General features: G+C 26.0%; 2 protein-coding genes across 2 annotated transcripts; both read right to left on the bottom strand.

Moving 5' to 3' along the window:
• Nucleotides 1-952: 952 nt before the first annotated feature.
• On the bottom strand, nucleotides 953-15,791 carry LOC145836117 (uncharacterized). Its single transcript, XM_082943926.1, has 8 exons — nucleotides 15,557-15,791; nucleotides 15,107-15,191; nucleotides 14,846-15,006; nucleotides 13,737-13,834; nucleotides 10,950-11,035; nucleotides 7,388-7,531; nucleotides 1,819-1,962; nucleotides 953-1,461 (listed from the first exon to the last, which is right to left on the bottom strand). Exons 1-8 carry the CDS (start codon nucleotides 15,772-15,774, stop codon nucleotides 1,408-1,410), a joined length of 990 nt encoding a protein of 329 aa, XP_082800052.1. The 5' UTR covers nucleotides 15,775-15,791; the 3' UTR covers nucleotides 953-1,407.
• A 297-nt stretch (nucleotides 15,792-16,088) lies between these two features.
• On the bottom strand, nucleotides 16,089-20,547 carry LOC145835394 (queuine tRNA-ribosyltransferase catalytic subunit 1-like). Its single transcript, XM_082942963.1, has 4 exons — nucleotides 20,217-20,547; nucleotides 18,894-19,111; nucleotides 17,123-17,206; nucleotides 16,089-16,890 (listed from the first exon to the last, which is right to left on the bottom strand). The coding sequence occupies exons 1-4, from the start codon at nucleotides 20,536-20,538 to the stop codon at nucleotides 16,348-16,350; spliced, it is 1,167 nt and encodes a 388-aa protein (XP_082799089.1). The 5' UTR covers nucleotides 20,539-20,547; the 3' UTR covers nucleotides 16,089-16,347.
• Between the last annotated feature and the right edge of the window lie 1,892 nt (nucleotides 20,548-22,439).

The following is a 22,439-nucleotide window of genomic DNA, read 5'->3' as shown; positions in this document are numbered from 1 at the left end:
GGTAGGTGTTTAATTTTAACTGACGAAAATGACTCTTAACAATTTACACAGGGTTTGTTTTTGAAAAAAAAATATTTTTCAGTATGCTCTTTTTTACTAACTAGATCGGGGTCCGGCCGGATCTCTGTTAGGATCTGAATTGTTAGTGTAATATGTAAATAATATTATTAATAAAGTGAAGATACTTTATATATCATTGAATTAAGCAAAAGTGATTTTTTATATTTGTTAATTTCCATATAAATAACTAACTTAAACTATATTTATAATTATCTAAAAGGTATTTAACTTTGTTTAGACTGTTTTATAGGTTTTGAGGTTTGAATAATATTTAATTTAGCTTTACAATTACTAAACCACTAAAAAATTATTTACTCAACTATTGAACATTAAAATTTTGGGTTCACGACGACAAAATATAATAATTATAACTATGACAACTGAAATATCTTAATGGTTGTTATAAAGAAATTTAAACTTCAATGTTTTTGTTTAGTGACAAGTCAACTATTTAATTTTTTAATTAATCGCTTTTAAATTTATAGATTTTACCGTTGTTGTAACTTGAAATTTTTGAAACACCTTAATTTGAAACTTTGGAAAATGGTTATGTAACCGAAAACATTTATTTGCCATGGTAAAAAGATACGTACACAAATTGAAATAAAGCATTCATTTTAATTTACTTAAAAACAAATTACACTAAGGTATATAGTTTTTTATTGTAATGAAAACAACATACAAAAAAATACTGAGTATTTAAAAAAGGATATTTATATCTTGACCTATACACCATGTACAAAAATATATAAAACCACTAACATCAACATATTTGTAAAAGTTTAGACGAAAAGATCTTATTTTTATATGAAAAAAACAATATGAAAAATATTTAAAAATATTATACATTGAAATTTATAGTTTTAATAACATAAAAACTTTGTTTGGCAATTTTATTTTACATTAAGCACTTTTTCAAATTAAGAATTATATTTGTTGATTTTTTGTTTGGAATACACATCAAATAAAAATTAAAAGTACGAGTTGCATGCTGAAAAAAAAAATTAAACCAATGTTTTTTTTTTAATTCGGTGGTCCATAAAAACGATATAAATACAAATAAATTTTAACTTTTATTAAGAAAAATTATATATAAAGTGGTAAATATAATTCGATAAAACAAAAAAAAACAAAAAGTTTACATACTATTTTACAATATATTTTTGAAAAAAAAATGTTTTTTAAAAACAAAGAACAAAACAAGGCAAGGAAAAAACGGTATTAATATTTCAACATGTGCAAAACTAAATTTACTGGTAACCAAAAAAGCCTAACAGTATTTTGGCGTCTCTAACCTTGTATTGTAGAAAAAATATGGGTTTGTGTAAACAAAAATAAAACGTTTAATTAAGTTTTATTTACATCATCCTGCACTATTCTTTTATTGATTTTCTGTCCATTCTTAAGTATATGAATGTTAGTACTTATTATTAAAAAGCGAAACGATAACTACTATCAGAAAAAGCTTAACAATTGTAATATTAAAACTTTACTCATTACTTTGAAATGATAGATAAATAAATGTGTTCAATTTTTAATCTACATTATATAATTATGTACTGACTTAAACATGCAAAAGATTGACAAAATTTAAAATTGCTAATACTTTGAGTTTAATATGTGTTTAATTGCAAAAGAGTTAAACGATACATAAAGAATAAATACATAAGAGTGAAAAATATCTAAAAAATATAAGAAAAATAAAAATCTACACATATTTTTATCAGGTTTTGAAAATTGGAACAAAACTTAACATACCTTGTATCCGGTTATTAACCCTGTTATTCCTCCAGTAGTAGCCAGTACGGTGGCAAATCCTCCAATCTTCGCACCGGCCATCGCCCCCAACGGTCCCAACGTGATCGCACCAACAACACCGCAAACCGTCGGTAACGCTGTTGTCTGCATAAGTTTTGTACTTGCATTGTTTATAAATATTTTTGGTTGTAATGGAATGCATCTTTCACATGCTCTTCCATTGTTTTAATGTTAACTGTTTAAACATTGAATGTTGAGTCTAATAAAATAAGCTCAACCAATGAAGCGTGTAATTGCACAAAAACATTACAAAGATACAGATTAGGGTTATCATTAGATATAGCACTTGTATGGAGCTGTTGCTAAAAGTTAATATTAGACCTTTTTAGAGCAGCATGTTATTTATTTTTGTATGTTTATCATTTAAGTTACAATCAGGGGCGTAGCGTGGGGAGGGACGCTGGCGCATGCCTGCCACCCAAATAAAATGCAATATCTTTATTGTTTATTTCTTCTGCTTAATTTGCCTTTTTTCAACTATGTTTTTTTAGTATTTGAAAAGTGTAACGAAATTTTGAATAACAGTTAGTGACAAGTTAGGGAAATTACCCAGTATACTAATTCGGTGCGTAATTGCAAATGCGCACCGATGTTGATGAAAAACTCCATAAGGAAACATTTTATAACTTCATTAACTTCATAAGAATTTAGACTCAAACAGTACGCAACTAGTTAGTGCACCGCAGTAGTATAACCTTATGACAGATTTTTTTACAAGGACAAATGCTAACATTTTGTTAACAAACCATGAAGCTAAACCTGTTTTATAGTGATAATGATTCAAGAATAAACAAATTGTAGTAAAAATAGCAATAAACAACTGCTAATAAATAAAAATAAATTGATAATAAGAATAAAAAATAGTAACAACATAACTAAAAAGAAAATAACAAATAACAAAATAAATAAAATAATAAACAAACAGTTCATACTGTGATTAGTTTTAATCTTACTATACAAAAAGTATTGTTTAAATTATTTAAACTTAAAATTATTATTAAAAGTAGTTTCTTTTTTTATTAAGATAAGAAACAAATCAAACTTTGTTATTCTATCAGCCATAAAGTTTAAAAATTAAACAATTTTTGTAGCAAGTTATTTTAAAATTTCTGTAGTCACATCATGAAATAATTTATAGCAACTTGTAAAACAAAATTTTTACAATCAATTTTTAGTCTAAAAGACATAACAGATTAATTTTGAATTTAAATTTAGTTATATTTCTTGTGAATTTTTAAAAGCATTGAAAAAGTTGACCTTAAAAAACTTATCTTTTAAACATTTTGTTTTGTATCAAAAACATTTAGTAAAATCTTTCCACACACTCAGGATAACTCAGGATTTTATGAAGTTTTGGAAAACTTTAGTATGTCTCAGTAAAAATCAGGATAACTCAGAATGTTTTAAGTATTTTTAAGCTCAGGCTGACTAAGGATAGATTTGTTTTTTTTAACTCAGGGTAGATTTAGTGGTTTTAAAAGCTTTGTTAAATTGCCTAGTTTCTAGAAGTTTAAAAACAATAAAAAAATTCTTTAAAAGAATTTAAAATGCTTATGATGACACATGACATAAAAAACTAATTCAGGACAGTTATTTCGACTCAAAGAAGGGCAAGGCAATCCTGATATCTTCAAAGTTAATTGTTTTTTGTTTTTTTTTTGTAAAATATGTTTTATTATACTAAAGAAAAAGTAAACACTTGTTTTTATTAATTTTTAGTATAATTTTTAAAAAAATATGCAAAGTGATATTGTATGGAATGTTGCAAGTCTAAAAATATGTCAGATAGTAAAATTATCTGAAGTTCAAAAGCTTGAACTGAAAAATAGCAGACCAACATCAGATATTGCTATTACTCAAGACTGCAGTTCAAGTGGTATGAAATTTTTATTTTTAATTTCTTTATATTATAATTTTTCTTCATTTGTTAAGATTTATTTTTACAGTTTTATATTGTAATATAGGTAAAAATGTAGAAGTTAAGAAAAAAACTAGAGCTTTAGATTTCTTCTACAAAAAATAAAAAAAATTAGAACTTTCAATTTTAATACTGAACATTTAACATTTTTATATATAAGATTAAAATAGCATATTAAAAGCTGCAACAAACTAAAAGTATGAGCTATTTTGAGTTTAATACAATTCTTTTTTGCTGATATAAAATAGATATTGAACATTATTTAGAAATTGCACAGAGAAAAATGTTTTGAGGTATTAATTGTTATACTTAGTTGACTATTTATTTGTAGTTTAAGGCCATATGGGGGAGGGAGAAGTCAAGCCATGTTTTTTAGAAGTTGATCTTATTTTATTGACTTTTTTTAAAGCTTTAAGATGCTTTTGTTGTTTCAAAAAATTCGAACTATTTCTTGAGATATGACCAGTCAAAGTCGGGCCGCATAATAGGTTCCCTATGGGAAGGGAAAACTAAAACAGCTAAAAAAGGCTAGTTTGTTTAAAATATATCTCATAATACATTTTTCAAGCAATCTTCTTCAAACTTAAACAGTTTAATCTTCATACAATAACAAAAAAACATTACTTGTGAATTTATAAACTTGTAGTAAATTTTTTTTTTTGAAAAAATAAAGACTTCTTTTTTTAGTTTTTTTATAATTTTTTTATTTATTTTAATTATCTAAATTCATAAGTAAATTTTTTTCTTGTAATGTAAGGAACACTTTCTAAAATTTGAAGAAGATTACTTGAAAAATGAAGCAGGAGATAGATTTTTAGTAATTTTTTAAATTTCCGAGAAAATTGACCCCAAAAAAATTTTAATTTAGGGGATTTTTTAAGAAAAAAATTTGCGCACCCCCTGACAAAAATACCATGCTACACCACTGGTTACAATACTTAATTGTTTTAGAGTTCATTAAATACTTTATAGTTTACACTATCTAAAATTTTATGTAATTTTTACTTAAACTTAAATTGTTATTGAGTTTTATTTACTCCAAGTTATTTATAAAAGTAACTTATACTTTTGAAACAGTGTTGTTATAATAGTGTTTTGTGATTCTTTTTTATGATAGATACATTACTCAATTTGTGTTGTCTAATTTATATAAAGTAGACTAAAATTGCATCTAGTATTTATAATATAGTAAATACATAAGGTAGGATTTAATTATGATGAGTAGTAACAATAAATTAAGTGTACCACAACCCATATCCTACAATGTTTTTGTAACTTGATTATAGAGCTCTAGTTATTTAATAAAAGTTTTAAAATATAAAATTTTAAATTATGATTCAAAAAAATTAAACAAAAGTTTGAAAAACCTAATTCGAATACTTTTTATCGGATAATATTACATACCCTTAAATAAGTGGTCGACGAACTGCGGCCTGCAATCATGTTTTTATTTTATGCTGCTTATAAAATGTAAAATCTGCGGTCCGCGAAAGAAAATGTTGAAATTTACACGAGATATTCTTAGATTTGAAATGAAAAGCAAAAAAAGTTTCAAGTAAATTTCAGGAAATCCGAAACTTACATCAGATATTTCAGGTTTTTTATCGAAGATTAAAAACTAAAACTACGGTACACTAATATTTTTATTTTCAAAAAAAAATGGTTCGCAACCACCAAACGCCTGCCCTAATTTTTTAGCTTTACCTTTGTAAGTTATCCTTTAAAGCTTTTCACTCAGTTTTAAGAATCTTTTATCAACTTAAACCATCAAAGTTCAGCAAACAAAACATTAAGTAAAACAAACTAAAGTTTGCTAACTTCAACTAAGAAACACCTAAACGATTTATACTATACTTCTTTTATAAAATTCAAGACTAAGATAAAGTATGCTTCGTAACAACTAGCTCGTTTTACAAAAACGATGTAATATATTATAAAATGTTCAACGGAATAGGGTATTCCATATTATAATTTGCAATTTGATCTATTTTTGTAAAAATTTTATTTTAATTATCGAAAACATTTCACCTTTTAACAGAATTCAAAAAAAAGTTCTAAACATGAGGGACACAAGTTCATTAAGTTGAACAGGTTCGTTATAGAAAGTGCAAACCTAGAATGCGAAAAAATAATACTTAAGTAAAAATTTTACTCCTCCTTCAATTTTAAATCAATCTTCTTGAAACTTTTATGCTTAGTCGATTAGTAATATTTTGTTGTTTATAATAAAAGACTTTGGTTGATTTTAAAATATCCTTTTTCTTTTTTATCTTAAAATTGGTGTTAGTTCTACAAAATTTCCAACACTAAAAAATTTTTCAACTATTTTCTATAAATTTGATGTCTTTCGCTCAAAACATTGAAAAAATTTAGCAGTTTTTAATATAATAGCAATAAAAAACTTGCGATCTACACATATGTTTTAATATAAAAAAGATAATATATATAAAAGTGAATGAAAATATTTCTATTTTATAAAAACTAACTTATAGTTCATACTCTAAGCTTTAATATAAAATTCGTAAAAATATTCTTGTGGTCTAAAATTCTTAATTTTTGTTAAACGATTAGCTCATAAGTAGTAAGACCAATAAAATTCAAAAAAGAACCAAATATTTAAATGAATACTAAAAAATGTTGATTTTAAAATATACCGGTGCTTCACTTTTACTCGATTTTTTTTTCTAAGATTAGCAAACTAACTAATGATTTTTAAATCTGATGATTCAAAGCAAAACTAACAAAACATATCATTTTAGTTCAAGAGTTAAAAAATATTTAAACTAGTCACTAAACTGAAATTAATCACTATGTCATAAACCTAGTAACAAAGACTTCATTACGACTATTTTACAATAAACAATTAAATATGACTGTTTTATGCTTTGAAAACTAAAAATAATTTAAAAATAAAAAAGCAAATAATTTATAATATATAAAAGCTAAAAGGTATGTAACAATTTTATTAGTAGCAGTTTTAAAACTTTATTGGCTTGCCTTAGTATAAATAAAACAGGGTTTAACTTGTTATTGAAGACTACTGGGCGTACTTTACATACAAATAAATTCAACACTTTATTAAAATCATTAAAAGTTAACTAACACTTAACTCTTTTTGTAAAGAAAAACAAACTAATACTCAGTAATATCTGGAGCAATAAATAAGTTAGTGCTTATTAAATTGCTCTTTTAAATTACCAAGAAAAATACAGATTTTCAAAAATCTATTTTACAAAATTCATCAAAAATAACTAAACAATATCAAAAAATACACAGTTACTAAATTTTCATTATCTAGGTGGCAATCATTAGTTATATATAAATTGTTCAAAGCTTTTTTAACTACTCATTTTAATGAAAGAATTTAAGTAAGAAATTCCGGAAAATTATCAATTGAAGTAGTATTGTAAAGTAGCTCAAATTTTCAAAAAATTTAAAACTGCTATTTCAGGATTTAGATTTTGAGATTAAAAATACATTATATTTTATAAGTTATTTACTTAGATGTGACTAAATTTTTAACAAATATAGTTCATTAGTTAACAGTTATAAAATTTGACTTAGTTTCAAAACTATAAAACATAAACAAACTTTGACTAGTTTTATAACTTTTTCAGATTTGCTGGTAGGTTTTTCATCTTCAACTTCTTCTTGTATGCAATCTTCATAACAATCTTCTACTTCTTCGACTATTTCATGTAAAAGTACGATTTCTAAGTACAACTCTGACAATTCCTACGAAAAAACTATATTTATCTCAAACTATTAAATTTATAAGAAGTTTTGAAACTATTAGTTTTTATTCAAAGGAGTAAAGATTTTTTTGTATGAAAAATTAATATATTTTTCAAAATGAATTTATCCATACTTTATAAAAAAAATTTCGTAAAAACTTGAACGTAAGTCACTCATTTAAAAAAGTTATTAATTAATTTCATTTAGCGCGTCATCAGTTACTCTTGCTAAAAATTGATAAAAATATAGTGTAAATTTAGTTATATACAATGATTTTGAAAGGTCTAGCTAAAAATAGTTACGTCATAAAGATTTAAGTATAAACGTCTGTTTAAAAGGTCTAAGTTAGAGTTAAGTTATACTTAGCTGATTTAAAGTTTTTTATAAGACAAAATTGTTTAAATAAAGTATTCAAGATAGTAGAAATTCTACTTGAAACTAAATCAAAAAGTACACTACAAAAAACGACATTAATGATACTAAAAACACGCTATTTATAAAGTTTTAAATTGTAAAAATCTCTTTGTTTGCAAATTTTCGGCTCGCGAGTTCTAATAAACAATGGTTTTAGAACTGAGAGATGGTAATGTTTCTCGCTCTAGATAGAATTTCAAATCTACTATCCAGGTAGTTCTAAGCACAACTAGGATTGTTGAGGAGGTGTTCATGGATGGATGATTGTTCACCTTTTGGCTTTACGTCGTCATTAAAATTAACCTTTCTAGCTTTTTCGTGACATGCTGCTCTCGCCTGACGTGGAAACGTTGAGAAGTTCGACCTACGTAGTCATTTTCGCAATGACATTCAAAAATAGGTACTACATTACTTAAATCATGGGTAGGTGTGGCATCTTTCACAATTCCTTTAGCGGGCGGTTGGATTTGAACACAACACGTAGCGTTTCGCAGCATGTCACAAAAAAGCTAAAAAGGCTTATTTTAAATGACGACGTAAAGCCAAAATGTGAACAATCATTCATCCATGAACACCTCCTCAACAATCCTAGTTGTGCTGAGAACTACCTGGATAGTAGATTTGAAATTCTATCCAGAGCGATATACTCTTACAATCTCAGTTCTAGAATCATTGTTTATTAGAACTCGCGAGTCAAATCTGTAAACAACAAGATTTATACTACTCAAAACTTTATAAATAGCGTGTTTTTAGTATTATTAGTGTCGTTTTTTCGTGTTTTGTTATGTACTTTTTGATTTAATTTTAAGTAGAATTTCTACTATCTTAATGTTTTTATTTTAACAATTTTGTCTTATAAACAACTTTAAATCAGCAAAGTTTAACTTAACTCTAATTTAGACCTTTTAAACAGACGTTTATACTTAACTCTTTATGACGTAACTATTTTTAATTAGACATTTCAAAATCATTGTATATAACTACACTATAGTCTTTATCAACTTTACACTATATTCTTATCAATTTTTAGCAACATTATTCTGATGACGCGCTAAATGAAATTAATTAATAAGCTTTTTTTAATGAATGACTATGTTTAAATTCTTTACTTAAAACCAGTACCAAAATCAAAGTATTAAAAAACTTGAAACTATCAAAAAAATTAATTCTAAAAATATTTTTATCTAAAATGTATACATCAGCCAATCACTTAAAATAAATGATTGAAAATTTTTGGATAAAACAGTTGTTCTTTAAACAAAAAACATGCCAATTCGACCTTAACCAGATTTTATGGGTGCATGACTACTCAAATTTTTAGATAACATTTTTAAGGGCCACAACTCAAAAAGTTATATACTTTCTTTTAATTAAAATAGCTTTGTAGTTCTTACCAATATATACAAGCCTTTTTTTTTTGCAAAATTTTTAATACTTTTTGTGATATGGCTCAAACAAGTTTTAAAATACAGTTATTTTTATTAACTTTTCAATTTTATTGAAAATATTTAAACTTTGCATTTAAGGAAAAATGGCTTGTAGACATTAATAATCCTACATACCTTTTTTTTTTAAATATATTTTAAATTTAGAGATAAGGATTTTTAAATATTTTTTTAACAATTTAAGTTATCTAATTTGAATTGTTATGTAACTAGATTTTACTTTGTAAAGTACTGTAAAACAATTAAATTATTGGAAGTTCAGACTTAATTTAATAAGGTCTAACTACTAGGATAGAAGAGTTTCAAAGATTTTTTTAATTGATTTTCTAACTTAATTATTTAATTATTATATTTTATCCATTAAATGTATTATATAATATAAAATATTATACTTTTTTTAAGTTGTTATATAATTAAGTAACATAATCGTAAAAATATTTAAAACATTCACACATTATAAAACAAATAAAAATACTTGTTGTAACGATGAAAAAACATTTACTACGAAACAACTAAACTAAAAATAAGAACCAAGAAAAATATGAGTTATAAAAAAATGCAATTGAAACAAAACAAAAAATATTGAACTATTAACCAAAAGTATTACTAAACAATTTGCGTTTAATTTAAATCTATTTTATTTCACAACCCTTTCAACTTCCTTTTGATTGTACAACTACTAGTTGCAAATTTTACATTATCTTTAAAATGTTTGCAAAGGAGCTTAAAAAGATATTTATGGTAAACAATTGAACTAACTTAAAATGATAAATATTTTTTAAATTTATAATTGAAAGACTAGTAGGTGAATATGCTAAGTTCTTAACTATGTTAAATAGTACTACTGTTTTAACACATTTGTTTTAAAATTTTACTCAAATATTCTTACTAATCTAAGCTTTTATTTTTGATCTAGAACCAATTTTTGTGTTTTATAAGTACACGTGTGATTTAATTAAAAATAAACTAATTTTAAATACGACTATTAAAATCACTTATTAAAATAGAAGTGTAGCCCAGTGTAAAAAGTTAATTGATAGTTTAGAATCTAATCATTTAGCTAAACTTTAGATAAAATAGTAAGTAATGAAAATATTAATAACTAGAAAACTTAAAGTGATCACAATATAAAACAAAGATTCAGGAAAAAAGTAGCTGAATGCCAAATGAATAACTACTATATTACAAAACTTTAAGCTAACCTAGATAAGTAAATTTTTCACAACTAAGCTCAAAATAATCTGAGGTAGCCTGTATATGTATAATAAGCTGTTTTTAGACAATAGTTTACCTTTTTAAAAGTATCAGTAAGAGCTTTTGACCAAACGCTTCTTTTAAATGTCAAACAGATATGAAAACTTATATACTATTTTTACTTGATCTGACCAATATTATATTACTTGTAACAGAAAAGGATAAGTTAAAAACTAATACAATCCACATTAGAATTATGTATCTTCATGCATTAAGAAACTGATTTCATGTTAAAATAAGAAAACTAGTTTTTATTTGTTAATTGTACTAACTTTTTATACCTTAAAAATTTAGTAAAAAAGAACCTTGTGATTTTTAAACTTATCAGGAACTTCTTTGTAACTTTCATCGCTGTGAATGTCAACATCAGTTTCAGACTCCGACACTTTATCTGAAATTTTTATATCTTATATGAAGTTATTCGTTATAATTTTAAAAACTTTGAACAAATACAATATTAACATCTTCATTAAATTCTACAATTAATATTAAAATACAGAATTTTTCAACTATTAATGTTTTTACATATTACTTAATTGATTTTCCTACCGTACTTTTTTACTGAAATATTTGAGAAAACTTTATTTCAAGTATAATACAACTTTAAGTGTCTATAATACATACTTAATCATTTACTCTTCAAGTAGTAAAAATAAAATTGTATAATTATTACGTCATTTTGTAAACTTAAATATTTTAGTTAAAATACAACGGGTTCGGCAGTCTAACATTGGGAACGGGCTAATTTTCCACAAAAATTTGCTCGCGGGCAGTACTGTGCAGAAAAAAAATTTTGGACCATAATTATTTCAACACAGGTAAAAATTAGTTAAAAAATACTATTTAAAACAAAAATTTGACAAACTATGCAATAAAATAGCAATAGTAAATAGCAGGGACGTAGCTAGCTCAAAAAAGTTACGAATCTGCAAAAAAAAATCAAGAATAACGTGTGATAACGTCAAAGCGGGAATAGAAAAGTTTTAACTACCTTTAATTTTTTATGAAAGTGTGCAGTTTTGTTAAAAATTTAAAAATAAATTGAATATTAAAGTATAATTAATGAATAACTGAATACAAGGCAATTTGTACTGCTCTTGACCCCCTATAATTTTTTATGTGTTGCAACTTTTATGAACCTATAAAACCTTTCAATTAAAATAAAAATATTAATTAAGAACTTAATTTTAATAGTATTACTGATAGGCCTAAAATATATAACTTTGAAAACAGTTTCCCCAATTCAGAAAGAATTTGCAAAAATTGTTGCTTTTACTAGATAAAAATCATAAACTCTAGGAGTTGAATAAAAACCAAAAGAGATATAAAATAAAAAAGTTTACAAAATTAGATAAAATTCAGATGTACAATTACTTTATTATTGTCAACAATAATTCATAAAGAAATGAAGAGTACACGTCTTTGTAAATGTTAATTCTAGCTTTAGTAGAATAAAGATTTAAGCTGTAAAAAAGAATGAAACATTTTCTTACTAAAGAAATTTGTGAAATAAAAACTGTTAAACTTGTTATGAATTAATAATACAACTATACACTTGTTAAAATAAATCTATTTTATTATCTTATTATTTTTAATCTTAGATTGAAAAAGTTATATATTCTTAAAAATAAAAATAAGTTAGTTATAAAATCTTTAAAACTAGTTTTAATTAAAAGAAAAAGTTCTAAAATATAAAAAAAAAAAAAACTAGAATTTGTTTATATTATTCTTAAAAAAATGTTTATATTAATGAGTTTTTTAGTTTGTCTTTTTGTTGCAAGCTATTTGTCTTATTGTGTTGTTTTTTCTGATATAATATATTCTAATCTTCTTGATAAAACTTCAGGAAATGATATTATCATCACTGTTTCAAAAGTTTTTCATTTTTGTATATTTGTCAACCACAGGGATTTAACCTTAAGACATTCAACTCAGAGAGTCAATTTGATTTAAAACAAAAGTAAATTCTTCATGTTAGTTTACTTTAAGGTTCATCTATTTTAAAATTTATCTTGTTATATATCTTCTATCTGTATTTGCTTTTTTGTAACACAAAAAATGTAAATTTCAAAAAAATGTTAAGTTCTTTTTGACTCACCACAAACATTTCAAAAGTACAAGATCCTCACTCACACTTACTTTTTTTATTCTCTCACATCATTTAAACCAAATCTACAGCTACAATAATTTTCTATTTGATAACAGAAACCTACACCAAGCAATTTGTATACAATTTAGATGTATTCAATTTGTTCAATATTTACGACACTAAAAGTGCTAGAGAGTACAGTTAATGTAAAAATTATCTATCAGGAGTGCAAAACTAGTATAAACGACTGAAAGCTTAAGAAACAATGTCTTAAAAGCTGAATAATCGAAACAAAAGCGAGTTTTTTCGCACAAATGTTTATGTTTCTGTAGATTTGCAGAAACGTACCAAGCTACGTGCCTGGTAATAATAGTTTGATTTTACAAAAGTTTTAAAAATGTTTTTAGTTTAAACTTCATCGCCTTTTACAGGAAGCATTAGATTCATTGGCCGCAGTTTGCCTACCACTAGATTTTTTCTAAGTATATAACTAATGATATTTGGCCGGAAGTATTATAATGTAAACTATAATACTTATGCAATGTGTAGTTTTAAATGCTCTACAACAGTTAATAAAGTACTTTACTATCATACAAGAAAAAATATCAATCATTATTGTTTTCACTTTATCTATGTTACCCAACGGTTGTAATAAAAGAGAATTTAGTACTAGAACCATTTGGAACCCTAAATCTTTAAGAATTATAATTCAGGTTAAAAATTTAACAAAAAAACTTTAAATGAATTATAATTGTTTTCTGCCATTAAAAAAGCGATCTATCAACAAATTACCAGTATTTAACTATACTATATAATTCAAAGTTACAAAAAAAGAACAACACAATTTTACAAATCAATTTACAAATAAATCATTTAGGTCACAGATCAACTTATTTTGTTGAGAAAGATCTATAGTTAAGTCGTAAATAACATCTGAACTAGTAATGAATAAATTCTATATTAGTAAATAAACAGACATACGTAACTATTGACAAAGCCTTACTTTCTTCATTTTTATTTTCTTCATTGTCGCTTACATAAATTTCGTCCAAATAACTCCGTAAATCTCGAACTTTGACTGTAGTTCGATGCTTTGTTTTTCTATAAAAAAACTACAATTAGCTTTAAGTTTTCATATTAATTCTCACTAATATTTAAGAACGTTGTTTTTATTAAAAATCAAGATACAAAAAGTATTTGAATCTACAAAAATGCTTAAGTGGCATAGTTATATACACACTTAGATTTAGATAAAAACTGAATTGCGTGTTTTTAACAAAATATGATTAAAGTTATTGAAATCCAGCTACATTTTGCTACATTTGTGTTGGATCAGAATACTAATGGATTTGTGTACTATTGAACATCAATTTAAGTATAATATTATTTATTTTACTTTTATCTATGTTTAATATATTAAAATGTGGCTTTAAATTAGAAAACGACTTCGATGCTTATAACTAATATTATACGTATATAGAAACATGCAATCCTTTTTACTTTAATTTGATAATAAAACTGATTGCACCTATTAAATTAACAAAAAACTAAAACTTGAAGACTTAAAAAAGTAAATTTCAGAGTAAAAATAATATTTAATCTTTTTAAACAGCTTCTTTCACTTTTAAATTGATTATTCTGAAACAAAAGAAATATAAAATTCTAATATTACCAAAACTAGCATCAACTTAAACTGTAAACTGCAGCAACAACTGGAAGTAAAAAAAAATAAACAATAATAAAAATATGTTTAAGATCTTGTTAGATTTTTTTTATTTAATTTAAATTTTTTAAGCTGAAATCGTGGCTTACGTTTTTTAAATTTATCAAAAATATCATAAAATAAATAATTATTGTTTAGTTACCATCTTACTAAACTAAGATCAATAGATTTAAATAAAGAAAATTTGCTTCAATACAACGATTGCAATAAAATATAGTATAAATTTGTGGAGCTTACTGGCTATAATACGACTATACTAGGGCATATGTGACTAGTTTAAAAAAAAAAAAAAAGTGAAATTTTTAATTAAATTTGACCGATAAGAAATTATTTAATTTGTTTTATGTTTTTAATATTAATTATGAAGTTTAAAAACCTAGAGTTACAACCTTCTGTGTAAAACCGAGTTATGAGTTTCAAGAAAGCAAACACAAACATCCCAAGCTTTCTTTTTAGCTGGATCAATACAAAACTGAAAGTCATTTTTGTCTGATTCGTCGACTAAACGATTATAAATTTGCTCTACTTCATTAAACTTTACGTGCAATTCCTGTGAAATTAAAAAAACAAATAATATACATGCATATTTACAACAGAAAGTAAAAACTCATATGCTGTACTAACAAAAAGTGCTACAAAAAATAGTTTACTTTTACTAGTTGTAGAGTTTCATCAACCAAATGCAACAAAGCAGGCACTTCTAAGTTATCAAAACTTTCCATTTTTTCAAGTAATCTGTTAAATTCGATTAAACTTTAACTGAATGTTTAAAATTAGTTAAAATATACTAAGTAAAATCAATAAAATACTCTAAAGTTTATAGTCGTCATTATCTAATTTTAAACATTATAAATTAAATTGATAAATTTTTACTAAAAAAATACTTTAAATACATTACACACTTAATTAATAAAAATTAAAATTTTTAACTATTTCAATAGCTTAAACTGGCTATAAAAGTAGAAGTCTAATGTAACAAACTTAACAAATTTGCACGCAAACATTATTTACACAAAATAACTAAGTTATACATATATCAGTTACTTATAAAATAATTTTTTTTAACTGAAATATCATTAAATGATTCTAATAAAACTAACTTATAAAAATAGTCTATTTTTTCAGGTAGATAGTTCTCAACAAAATTATTGAGTTGCAACTCGACTTCTCTAAACTTAATAACATTGCCTACTTTTGCACCCAGTAAGCAAACAAGTTCGACTTTTTGTTTATTCCACAGTTTGTTGTGAATGTCATTGATCGAAGCCAGTATGTCAAGTTTTGGACCTTCGCTCAATTTGTTGCGTATCCATGACATATTAGTAGGTTATTTTAAAGTCTTTAAATTGATTTTAAAAATTATAGTGTAAAATGTTATGATATTTTGAATACAATAAACCTTATTTTTTTAAAACATTAAAATAAAATTAAATATTCTAAATTATAGTTTTGATTTTAATTTATTTTAACTAGTTATTTTTGTTAGATACTTATTTTACTGACTGGAAATCTATAATATTTTAAGTCTTAAACCATTTAACTTTTATTTAAAGTACAAATAGATAAAATAAAATATAGAAAACTATATGGACGCTGAGTAATGTTGAGCAAATCATTTATTAAAATCAGGGTTAATAAAAAAACAAGACGAAAAATAATTTTAACCATCTTAGAAAGTTATTAAATAAAACTTTTAAAAAACTAAGACAAAAATTAGCTAATGAAAATGTACTAAAATTATTCCTAAAGACTGCATGACGAATAATTAAAAACTGCATGTGAATTTAAAACAAAATAATTTCCTATTATTTTCTTCTAGCTACATATTACACTGCTTTAAAGTATCAACAACAGCTACATTAACATAAATATACAACTAGTTAGAATGTCATCAGGCTACTGTCACACCGACCGAGTGAAGCGCGTCGACAACCCACCGAGGGTAGTCCTTCATCTCGGGATAGAATTTGCCCAGTATTTCCCTGACGCAGTCGGGAAACCTGTCCTTAACAATGGCCTCCCTCATCTTGCCCATCAAGCGGAACTGGTAGGTGACGTTGTGCACGGTGAGTAGGTGGCAGGCAGAGGGGTGGTTGGTACGGAAGAGCATGTGCAGGTAGGCGCGGGTGTACTTTTGACAGGTTGTGCACGGGCAGCCTTCTTCCACCGGCCTCATGTCCAGCGCCATCTTCTTGCCTCTCAAGCTCATCTGTCCACTGGACACCAACGCAGTGCCGAACCTGGCAGTTCTGGTCGGGTATACGCAGTCAAACATGTCGCAGCCCAGCGCCGTGCACACGACCAGGTCAGTCGCGTACCCGACGCCCATCAGGTACCTGGGCTTTTCGTGGGGCAGCCCGCTGGTTGACATGGTCACCATCCGCCAGAAGTCGTCTTTACTCTCGCCGCCACTCAAACCGCCAACAGCAAAACCCTAGAAATAATAAAAAGTTTTGATTTTATTTTTTCTCCTTAACTATATTTACAGAAAGATCCTTTTTAGTTTTAAATACTTAATCATCTTTATAAACATTTTTATTAACTGTTTACAATATATATTTTTAACTAAAAACAAAATTTATCATTAGTACAAAATGATCGAACTTTGAAAGGTATTAGAAAACTGTTGACTGCTCTCTTAAAAAATTAATAAAATATCATAAAACCTTTGTTTGTCTTTTGTTCATCTCTTCTAAGCAAATATCTCTGAGATCTGTGTGCAATCCTCCTTGAATGATTGGAAACAAGTACTAAAAAAGTAGTTCATAAATACAAAAATAAAACACATAACAGCTCTTTAGAACTTATTAGGTTCTAAATGTTTTATAAAAATAATGTTACTTTATAAAAGCATATAATTTACTTTAAAAACTTATAATATAAAAACTTCAAACTTTAAAAGTCAATCATAAAACAATTTAGAAATGCAAACTTTATTTAACTACTTTCTACATTCAACTTTACTTTTTCATTTAAAAATCTTTGATTAACAATGTTTTTATAATTTGTATACATAAAAATAAAATTTAAAACTATGTATATTATTTTTTTTTTTAAATATTATTGGTCACTAGAGGATGACACAAATATAAACTTTCATTTCGAAATAATTAACCGATTATTTATAGTTTTGCATTAGTATATAAATATTATCGTAAAAAAAGTCTACAAAATTTAACGTTAAAGATACTTATGAACTACTTAGCAAAAAAAGGTTCAAGTTTGAGTTTTATTTTAAGCAGAAATCTATCAGCAAAACTTGTTAACTTTTATAAGAAACAGTTTAGATGTCTTAAATTTCCTAGTCATGCATCAACCTAAAGATGAGTCAACAAGTCCAGAACCAAGGGAACATAAGCTTAATCACAAAAATGCTGACCGACAATCACATTCTAGACAAGTGGTCTTCAACGTGTGCACCAGTGCCAGTAATGTACACACTTTTTATTTAGGGATGCACGAAACTTTTTGGGTGCACGAAGTTTACTTTAAGGTGCATGAATCTTAACTTGAAAATTACCTTAAATTTTGAAACTTTCACTAGATATTCTGGAGTTGATGGTAGGTTTTCAATGGTAGGTTTTAAACTTATATTACTTATCATGAAAAAAAAAAGAATAAAAAAACATAGTTTGAAGCTTACACTAGATATTCTGGAGCTGATAGTGAAGAGCAAAAAAAGAAGGTTTTAAGCAGTTTTTTAAAGAAATCTTGTTGAAGGGTGAAAGAAAGTTTGGGAAATGCTGTACTAAGTATTACAGCAAACTTGAAACTTATACTAGATATTCGCACGTTGGGGTACACAGAATTTTAATTTTAGGGTGCACAGATTTTTATTATCCTGAATACCACTGCTCTAGTTACCGAAATCATCATAGAGAATTTTTCCAGCATGACTTAAGTGCGGTTGCAACGCAAAAAAAACTCATTCAGATCACATTTTATGTATTTTAGAATATTAATTTTTTCTTTTAAGAATTTATTTTACAAACTAAGTTTCGGTCAAAGACCTCGTCAGATCTTAAATATATCTTATTAAAATAGAATTATATTTGATAAGATTTATTTAAGCACTGACGAGGTCTTTGACCGAAACTTAGTAAGTAAAATAAATTCTTGAAAGATAAATTCATTATTTCTCCTCTAGTAGTTGAGATTTCTGTATTTGTTTTCTTAAAACCAAAAAAACATATAGTATTTTAGAATATGTATTTTTAAACACACTATGTTCTTTATGTAGACGAAACTTTGCAAGAACTTAGGAAGATATTTAAACTTTAGTGATGAATGTATTAAATTCTGTGTCAAGTTGTATTTTGTAACTTATCACAAAAGGCTTTAATTTTTTATTTTAAACATTTTAGAACAAGTAAGACAAAACCCACAGTACCCTGCATACAATTTTAATCGCATAAGTGCTTTTATAACTAGAATTACCTGATCTTTAGGCCTAGAATGTGCCTTAATGCATCTATCCAACCACCTAATACTTCTGTGAGTCGCTTCTTCCACGCGTTTTTTATCAGGCATGGTTGAAGACACGACATCGTCAAGTTGCATCATGATGTCAGCCCCAATACTGTTCTGTATCTGCATTGATTTCTCTGGAGTCAGCAACATGCGTGTTCCATTTTTAGGATGAACAAAGTCCACACCTGTTGGATTATTTTCAATTTTGTAAACAGATCTGGTTGCATCTGGTTGTTTTAGTGTAAGTAAAATTTTTTAACAAAATACATAATATTGATTGAATGCATGAGTGTTTTTCTGATTATTAAGTCATTGTTTTTATTTTCGATAAGGATGTTTTATCAGATTGGTCTCAACTGATTAAACTTAGTAATACTTAGTAAATAGTATTTAATAATGTATGAGTATTGGCCTGGCTTCATTTGTATGTTGCTTCTTTATATTTATTAATGTGTTTATTTTATTTACAGATATAACATTTTTGTGTTAGTTTACTTAAAATGTTAACAACTAAGATACTTATTTAGAAGACGAATGAAAAACTAAACACAGTTGACAACAAGCTATTTAAGAAATAAATAAGCTTAAAAATATATTAATAAAAACTTTATAAATATATAGATAGTTCTACTAAATATATATGTTACGTTAAATAAAGTATCAAAATATCACTATGTTGTGCATGAAGTGAGAAACTATTTTTTGATTAAATTATTGCAGCCACGTTTTGAAAAAAAGTTTTGATTACCTTAAATTAGACTGAATTTTAACACATATAAAAGTTTGGTGATACATTCATAATGAACTAAAAAACTACATGCAGTTTAAAAAGATAACAGAAATTGAGTAAATAAAAGCAATACAAATATTAAAAAAGTTTAAGTTAAATATTTGTTAGAATTTGCAAATAAAAATCAGAAACCAGCCTGAATCAACAATTTACTTTCAAAAAACTTTAAACTAGCCTCAGTTGGCTTGAAATACGATGACTAGCCTTGAAAGTGTAACAAACCATTTAAAAAGACATACTTAGTTTTATCAAAGTTTTCAGTGCTAGAAAATATTAAGACTTATGTAGCTGTAGTTGAAAAATATATGACTTTAGCCAGCTAAGAAATTTGAATAGAACAACAACAAAAAATTAATAATGTAAACTCGATTAGTGTTTATTCTTATCAACTTTTCTTCTCCTCGTCAAATCAAAATACAATGCCAAATTTTATAAAACTTTGTTAAGTGTTTATCTAGGTCTAATTATACAAACTAAACGTAAATAAATAATTATAGTACCTTGTTCAGTCAGTGTGGTCAACTTTATTAGTGATACCATTTGAAACCCTCCACTATCAGTGAGAAGTGCCCTGTCCCAGTCCATAAAATTGTGCAGACCTCCAGCTTCATTCATAACTTCTTCCCCTGGCTGGTTTCCCAAATGGTATGTGTTGCCAAGCATAATTTGTATGCCGATGTTCTTTATCTGGGATGTGGTAACTCCTTTTAATGTTCCCTGTGTTCCAACAGGCATAAAAACCGGGGTGTCCACTACTTGGTGGGGCAAACTTAATTTTCCCACCCTTGCTTTTGTTGTGCTACATTTAGCTATAATTTCCATGATAACAGTTACTATCTATTCAAAGTAAGCAATTATTACTTTATAAATACAAACAACCACAAAAGCATAAAAAACTTGAAATTCATAAAAAGTAAATTTTATAGTTATAAATAAAGCCTAAATGTTTTGTGTAGAAACAAAAGAACTATAGTTTTTAATAAGACACTTTTAGAACGAAATTACTTAAAAATGCTTAAAATTTAAGCTTAAGTAATACTATTTTAATAAGTCCTTATAGATAAAATATAACTAAAACGTAAATTCATTACCTAAAAGTTAAAATTGATCATTTCTTATTGTGTTATAGTAAATCTAAAATGTAACAAATAAAAATAAGTAAATGTTTGTCAAAAATTTAAATCATAAAAAAATTAAATAGCAAATTAAGATCACATACAAGTTATATTTATGAGCAAAAAATTAATTTTCCATTGTTATTAGCTTTGTAATGTACTTTTCTGAATCAATACATAGTCTAGCACTTTGGCAATTCCATTCATTAGTTTCTTCAATAAGTTGTTTCTCAAACTGCTTTCCTTTCTTTTGTAAATTGTTTAGATATATTATTTTCGGACCAACTTTTGTCACTTGTCTCTTTTGTTCCGCGTTCCATTTAGAACAAAGCTTCTTTAAAGTTTTAAGCTTAGGCTGATTGGTTTTAACTTTATTGTCAATTAAGGTGACATAGGTGTCGGATTCATGATGATCCACAAACTTACTAGCAAGGTTAATGTGGACGGAACTTGAGAAACTCGTACAAGGCAAATTAAGCTTGGTCATAAGCTGGTGATATTGTTTATTATTGTGTGCACTTCTCATGCACAAACTTTGAATTGGTAACTTGTCATATTTAAGCAATAGTGATAAACTTTTTTCTTGTAAATGCTTCAAAAAACTGCTTGCTAAAACACTATGTTTGTCATTTAATAAACTAATATTAGACAATGCTTGTTTAATATCAACTAATGTGTCTTCTACATAGTTAATATAGATTTTATCTGCTAACTTCTTTTTTAAAGTAGAGTTTTCTTTTGTAGTTTTTGCAATAGCAAATCGGTCTTCTTCAATATTTTTTTCCACTTGTTTTACTTCTGAAATTAAATACTCGTAGCTAGACTCACTTTTTATGTTGCTGTTTATCATAGTTTCAATTTGAAAAATTCCATTTTTTAGCTCTTGTAAATGTGCATTTAATCCAACATTCTCCAGCAATTTGTCAATGTGATCTTGTTTTATAAGATACTCAACTGAAGTATCAGAATGTGACATGTTTTTCAAAGACTCTTTTGAGTTTTTTAACATATTTTCTATAATTTTACTTTCATTGTTGAAATGGCGAATGTACTCATTTATTCTTTCATATTCTTGTTCATGATTTTCACACTTTTTTAACCATTTTTCAAACAATATTTCAAATGCATCTTTTGATAAAGTAGAACTATTATCAGTTTTAACGCTTGTATTTCTTGTTTTGGATAAATCAAAGACAGCCTTTGATAGGTATGAAGCTGGGTAGTTGTTAAAAACAGATGACACTTGTTTCTTTAAACTAAAAAGGTCTTCTTTACTGACACTTTTTGCATCATGAAGCAAACAAATATTTTCATTTAGTTCTTTAGTTTGTCTCAAGCAATCCAAATATTCTGAATTTGCAAACGTATCTTTAATTTTTTGCTTTTCCTGAAAATCTGTATTGCAAAACTTACAATATTTTTTCACAGGTTTTAAAAGTTCACACTTTTTGTCAGTATTTTGGCATTTTACTTCCAATGTAGTAGCTTTTAATTTATGGTGAAATCTTTGGTCAAGCTTTGAAGTAACCAACTGACTTTTCTGTATGTTGCTTCTTTGAAATTGAACCCGTTGTTTTCTTAATTTTGCTGCTGTTGCCTCTTCATGTT

The sequence above is a fragment of the Thalia democratica genome, chromosome 5, assembly GCF_965202585.1.
Source record: "Thalia democratica chromosome 5, ktThaDemo2.hap1.1, whole genome shotgun sequence".
In the NCBI taxonomy this organism is placed as follows: Eukaryota; Metazoa; Chordata; class Thaliacea; order Salpida; family Salpidae; genus Thalia; species Thalia democratica.
This window is presented reverse-complemented; position numbering and strand designations above follow the sequence as displayed.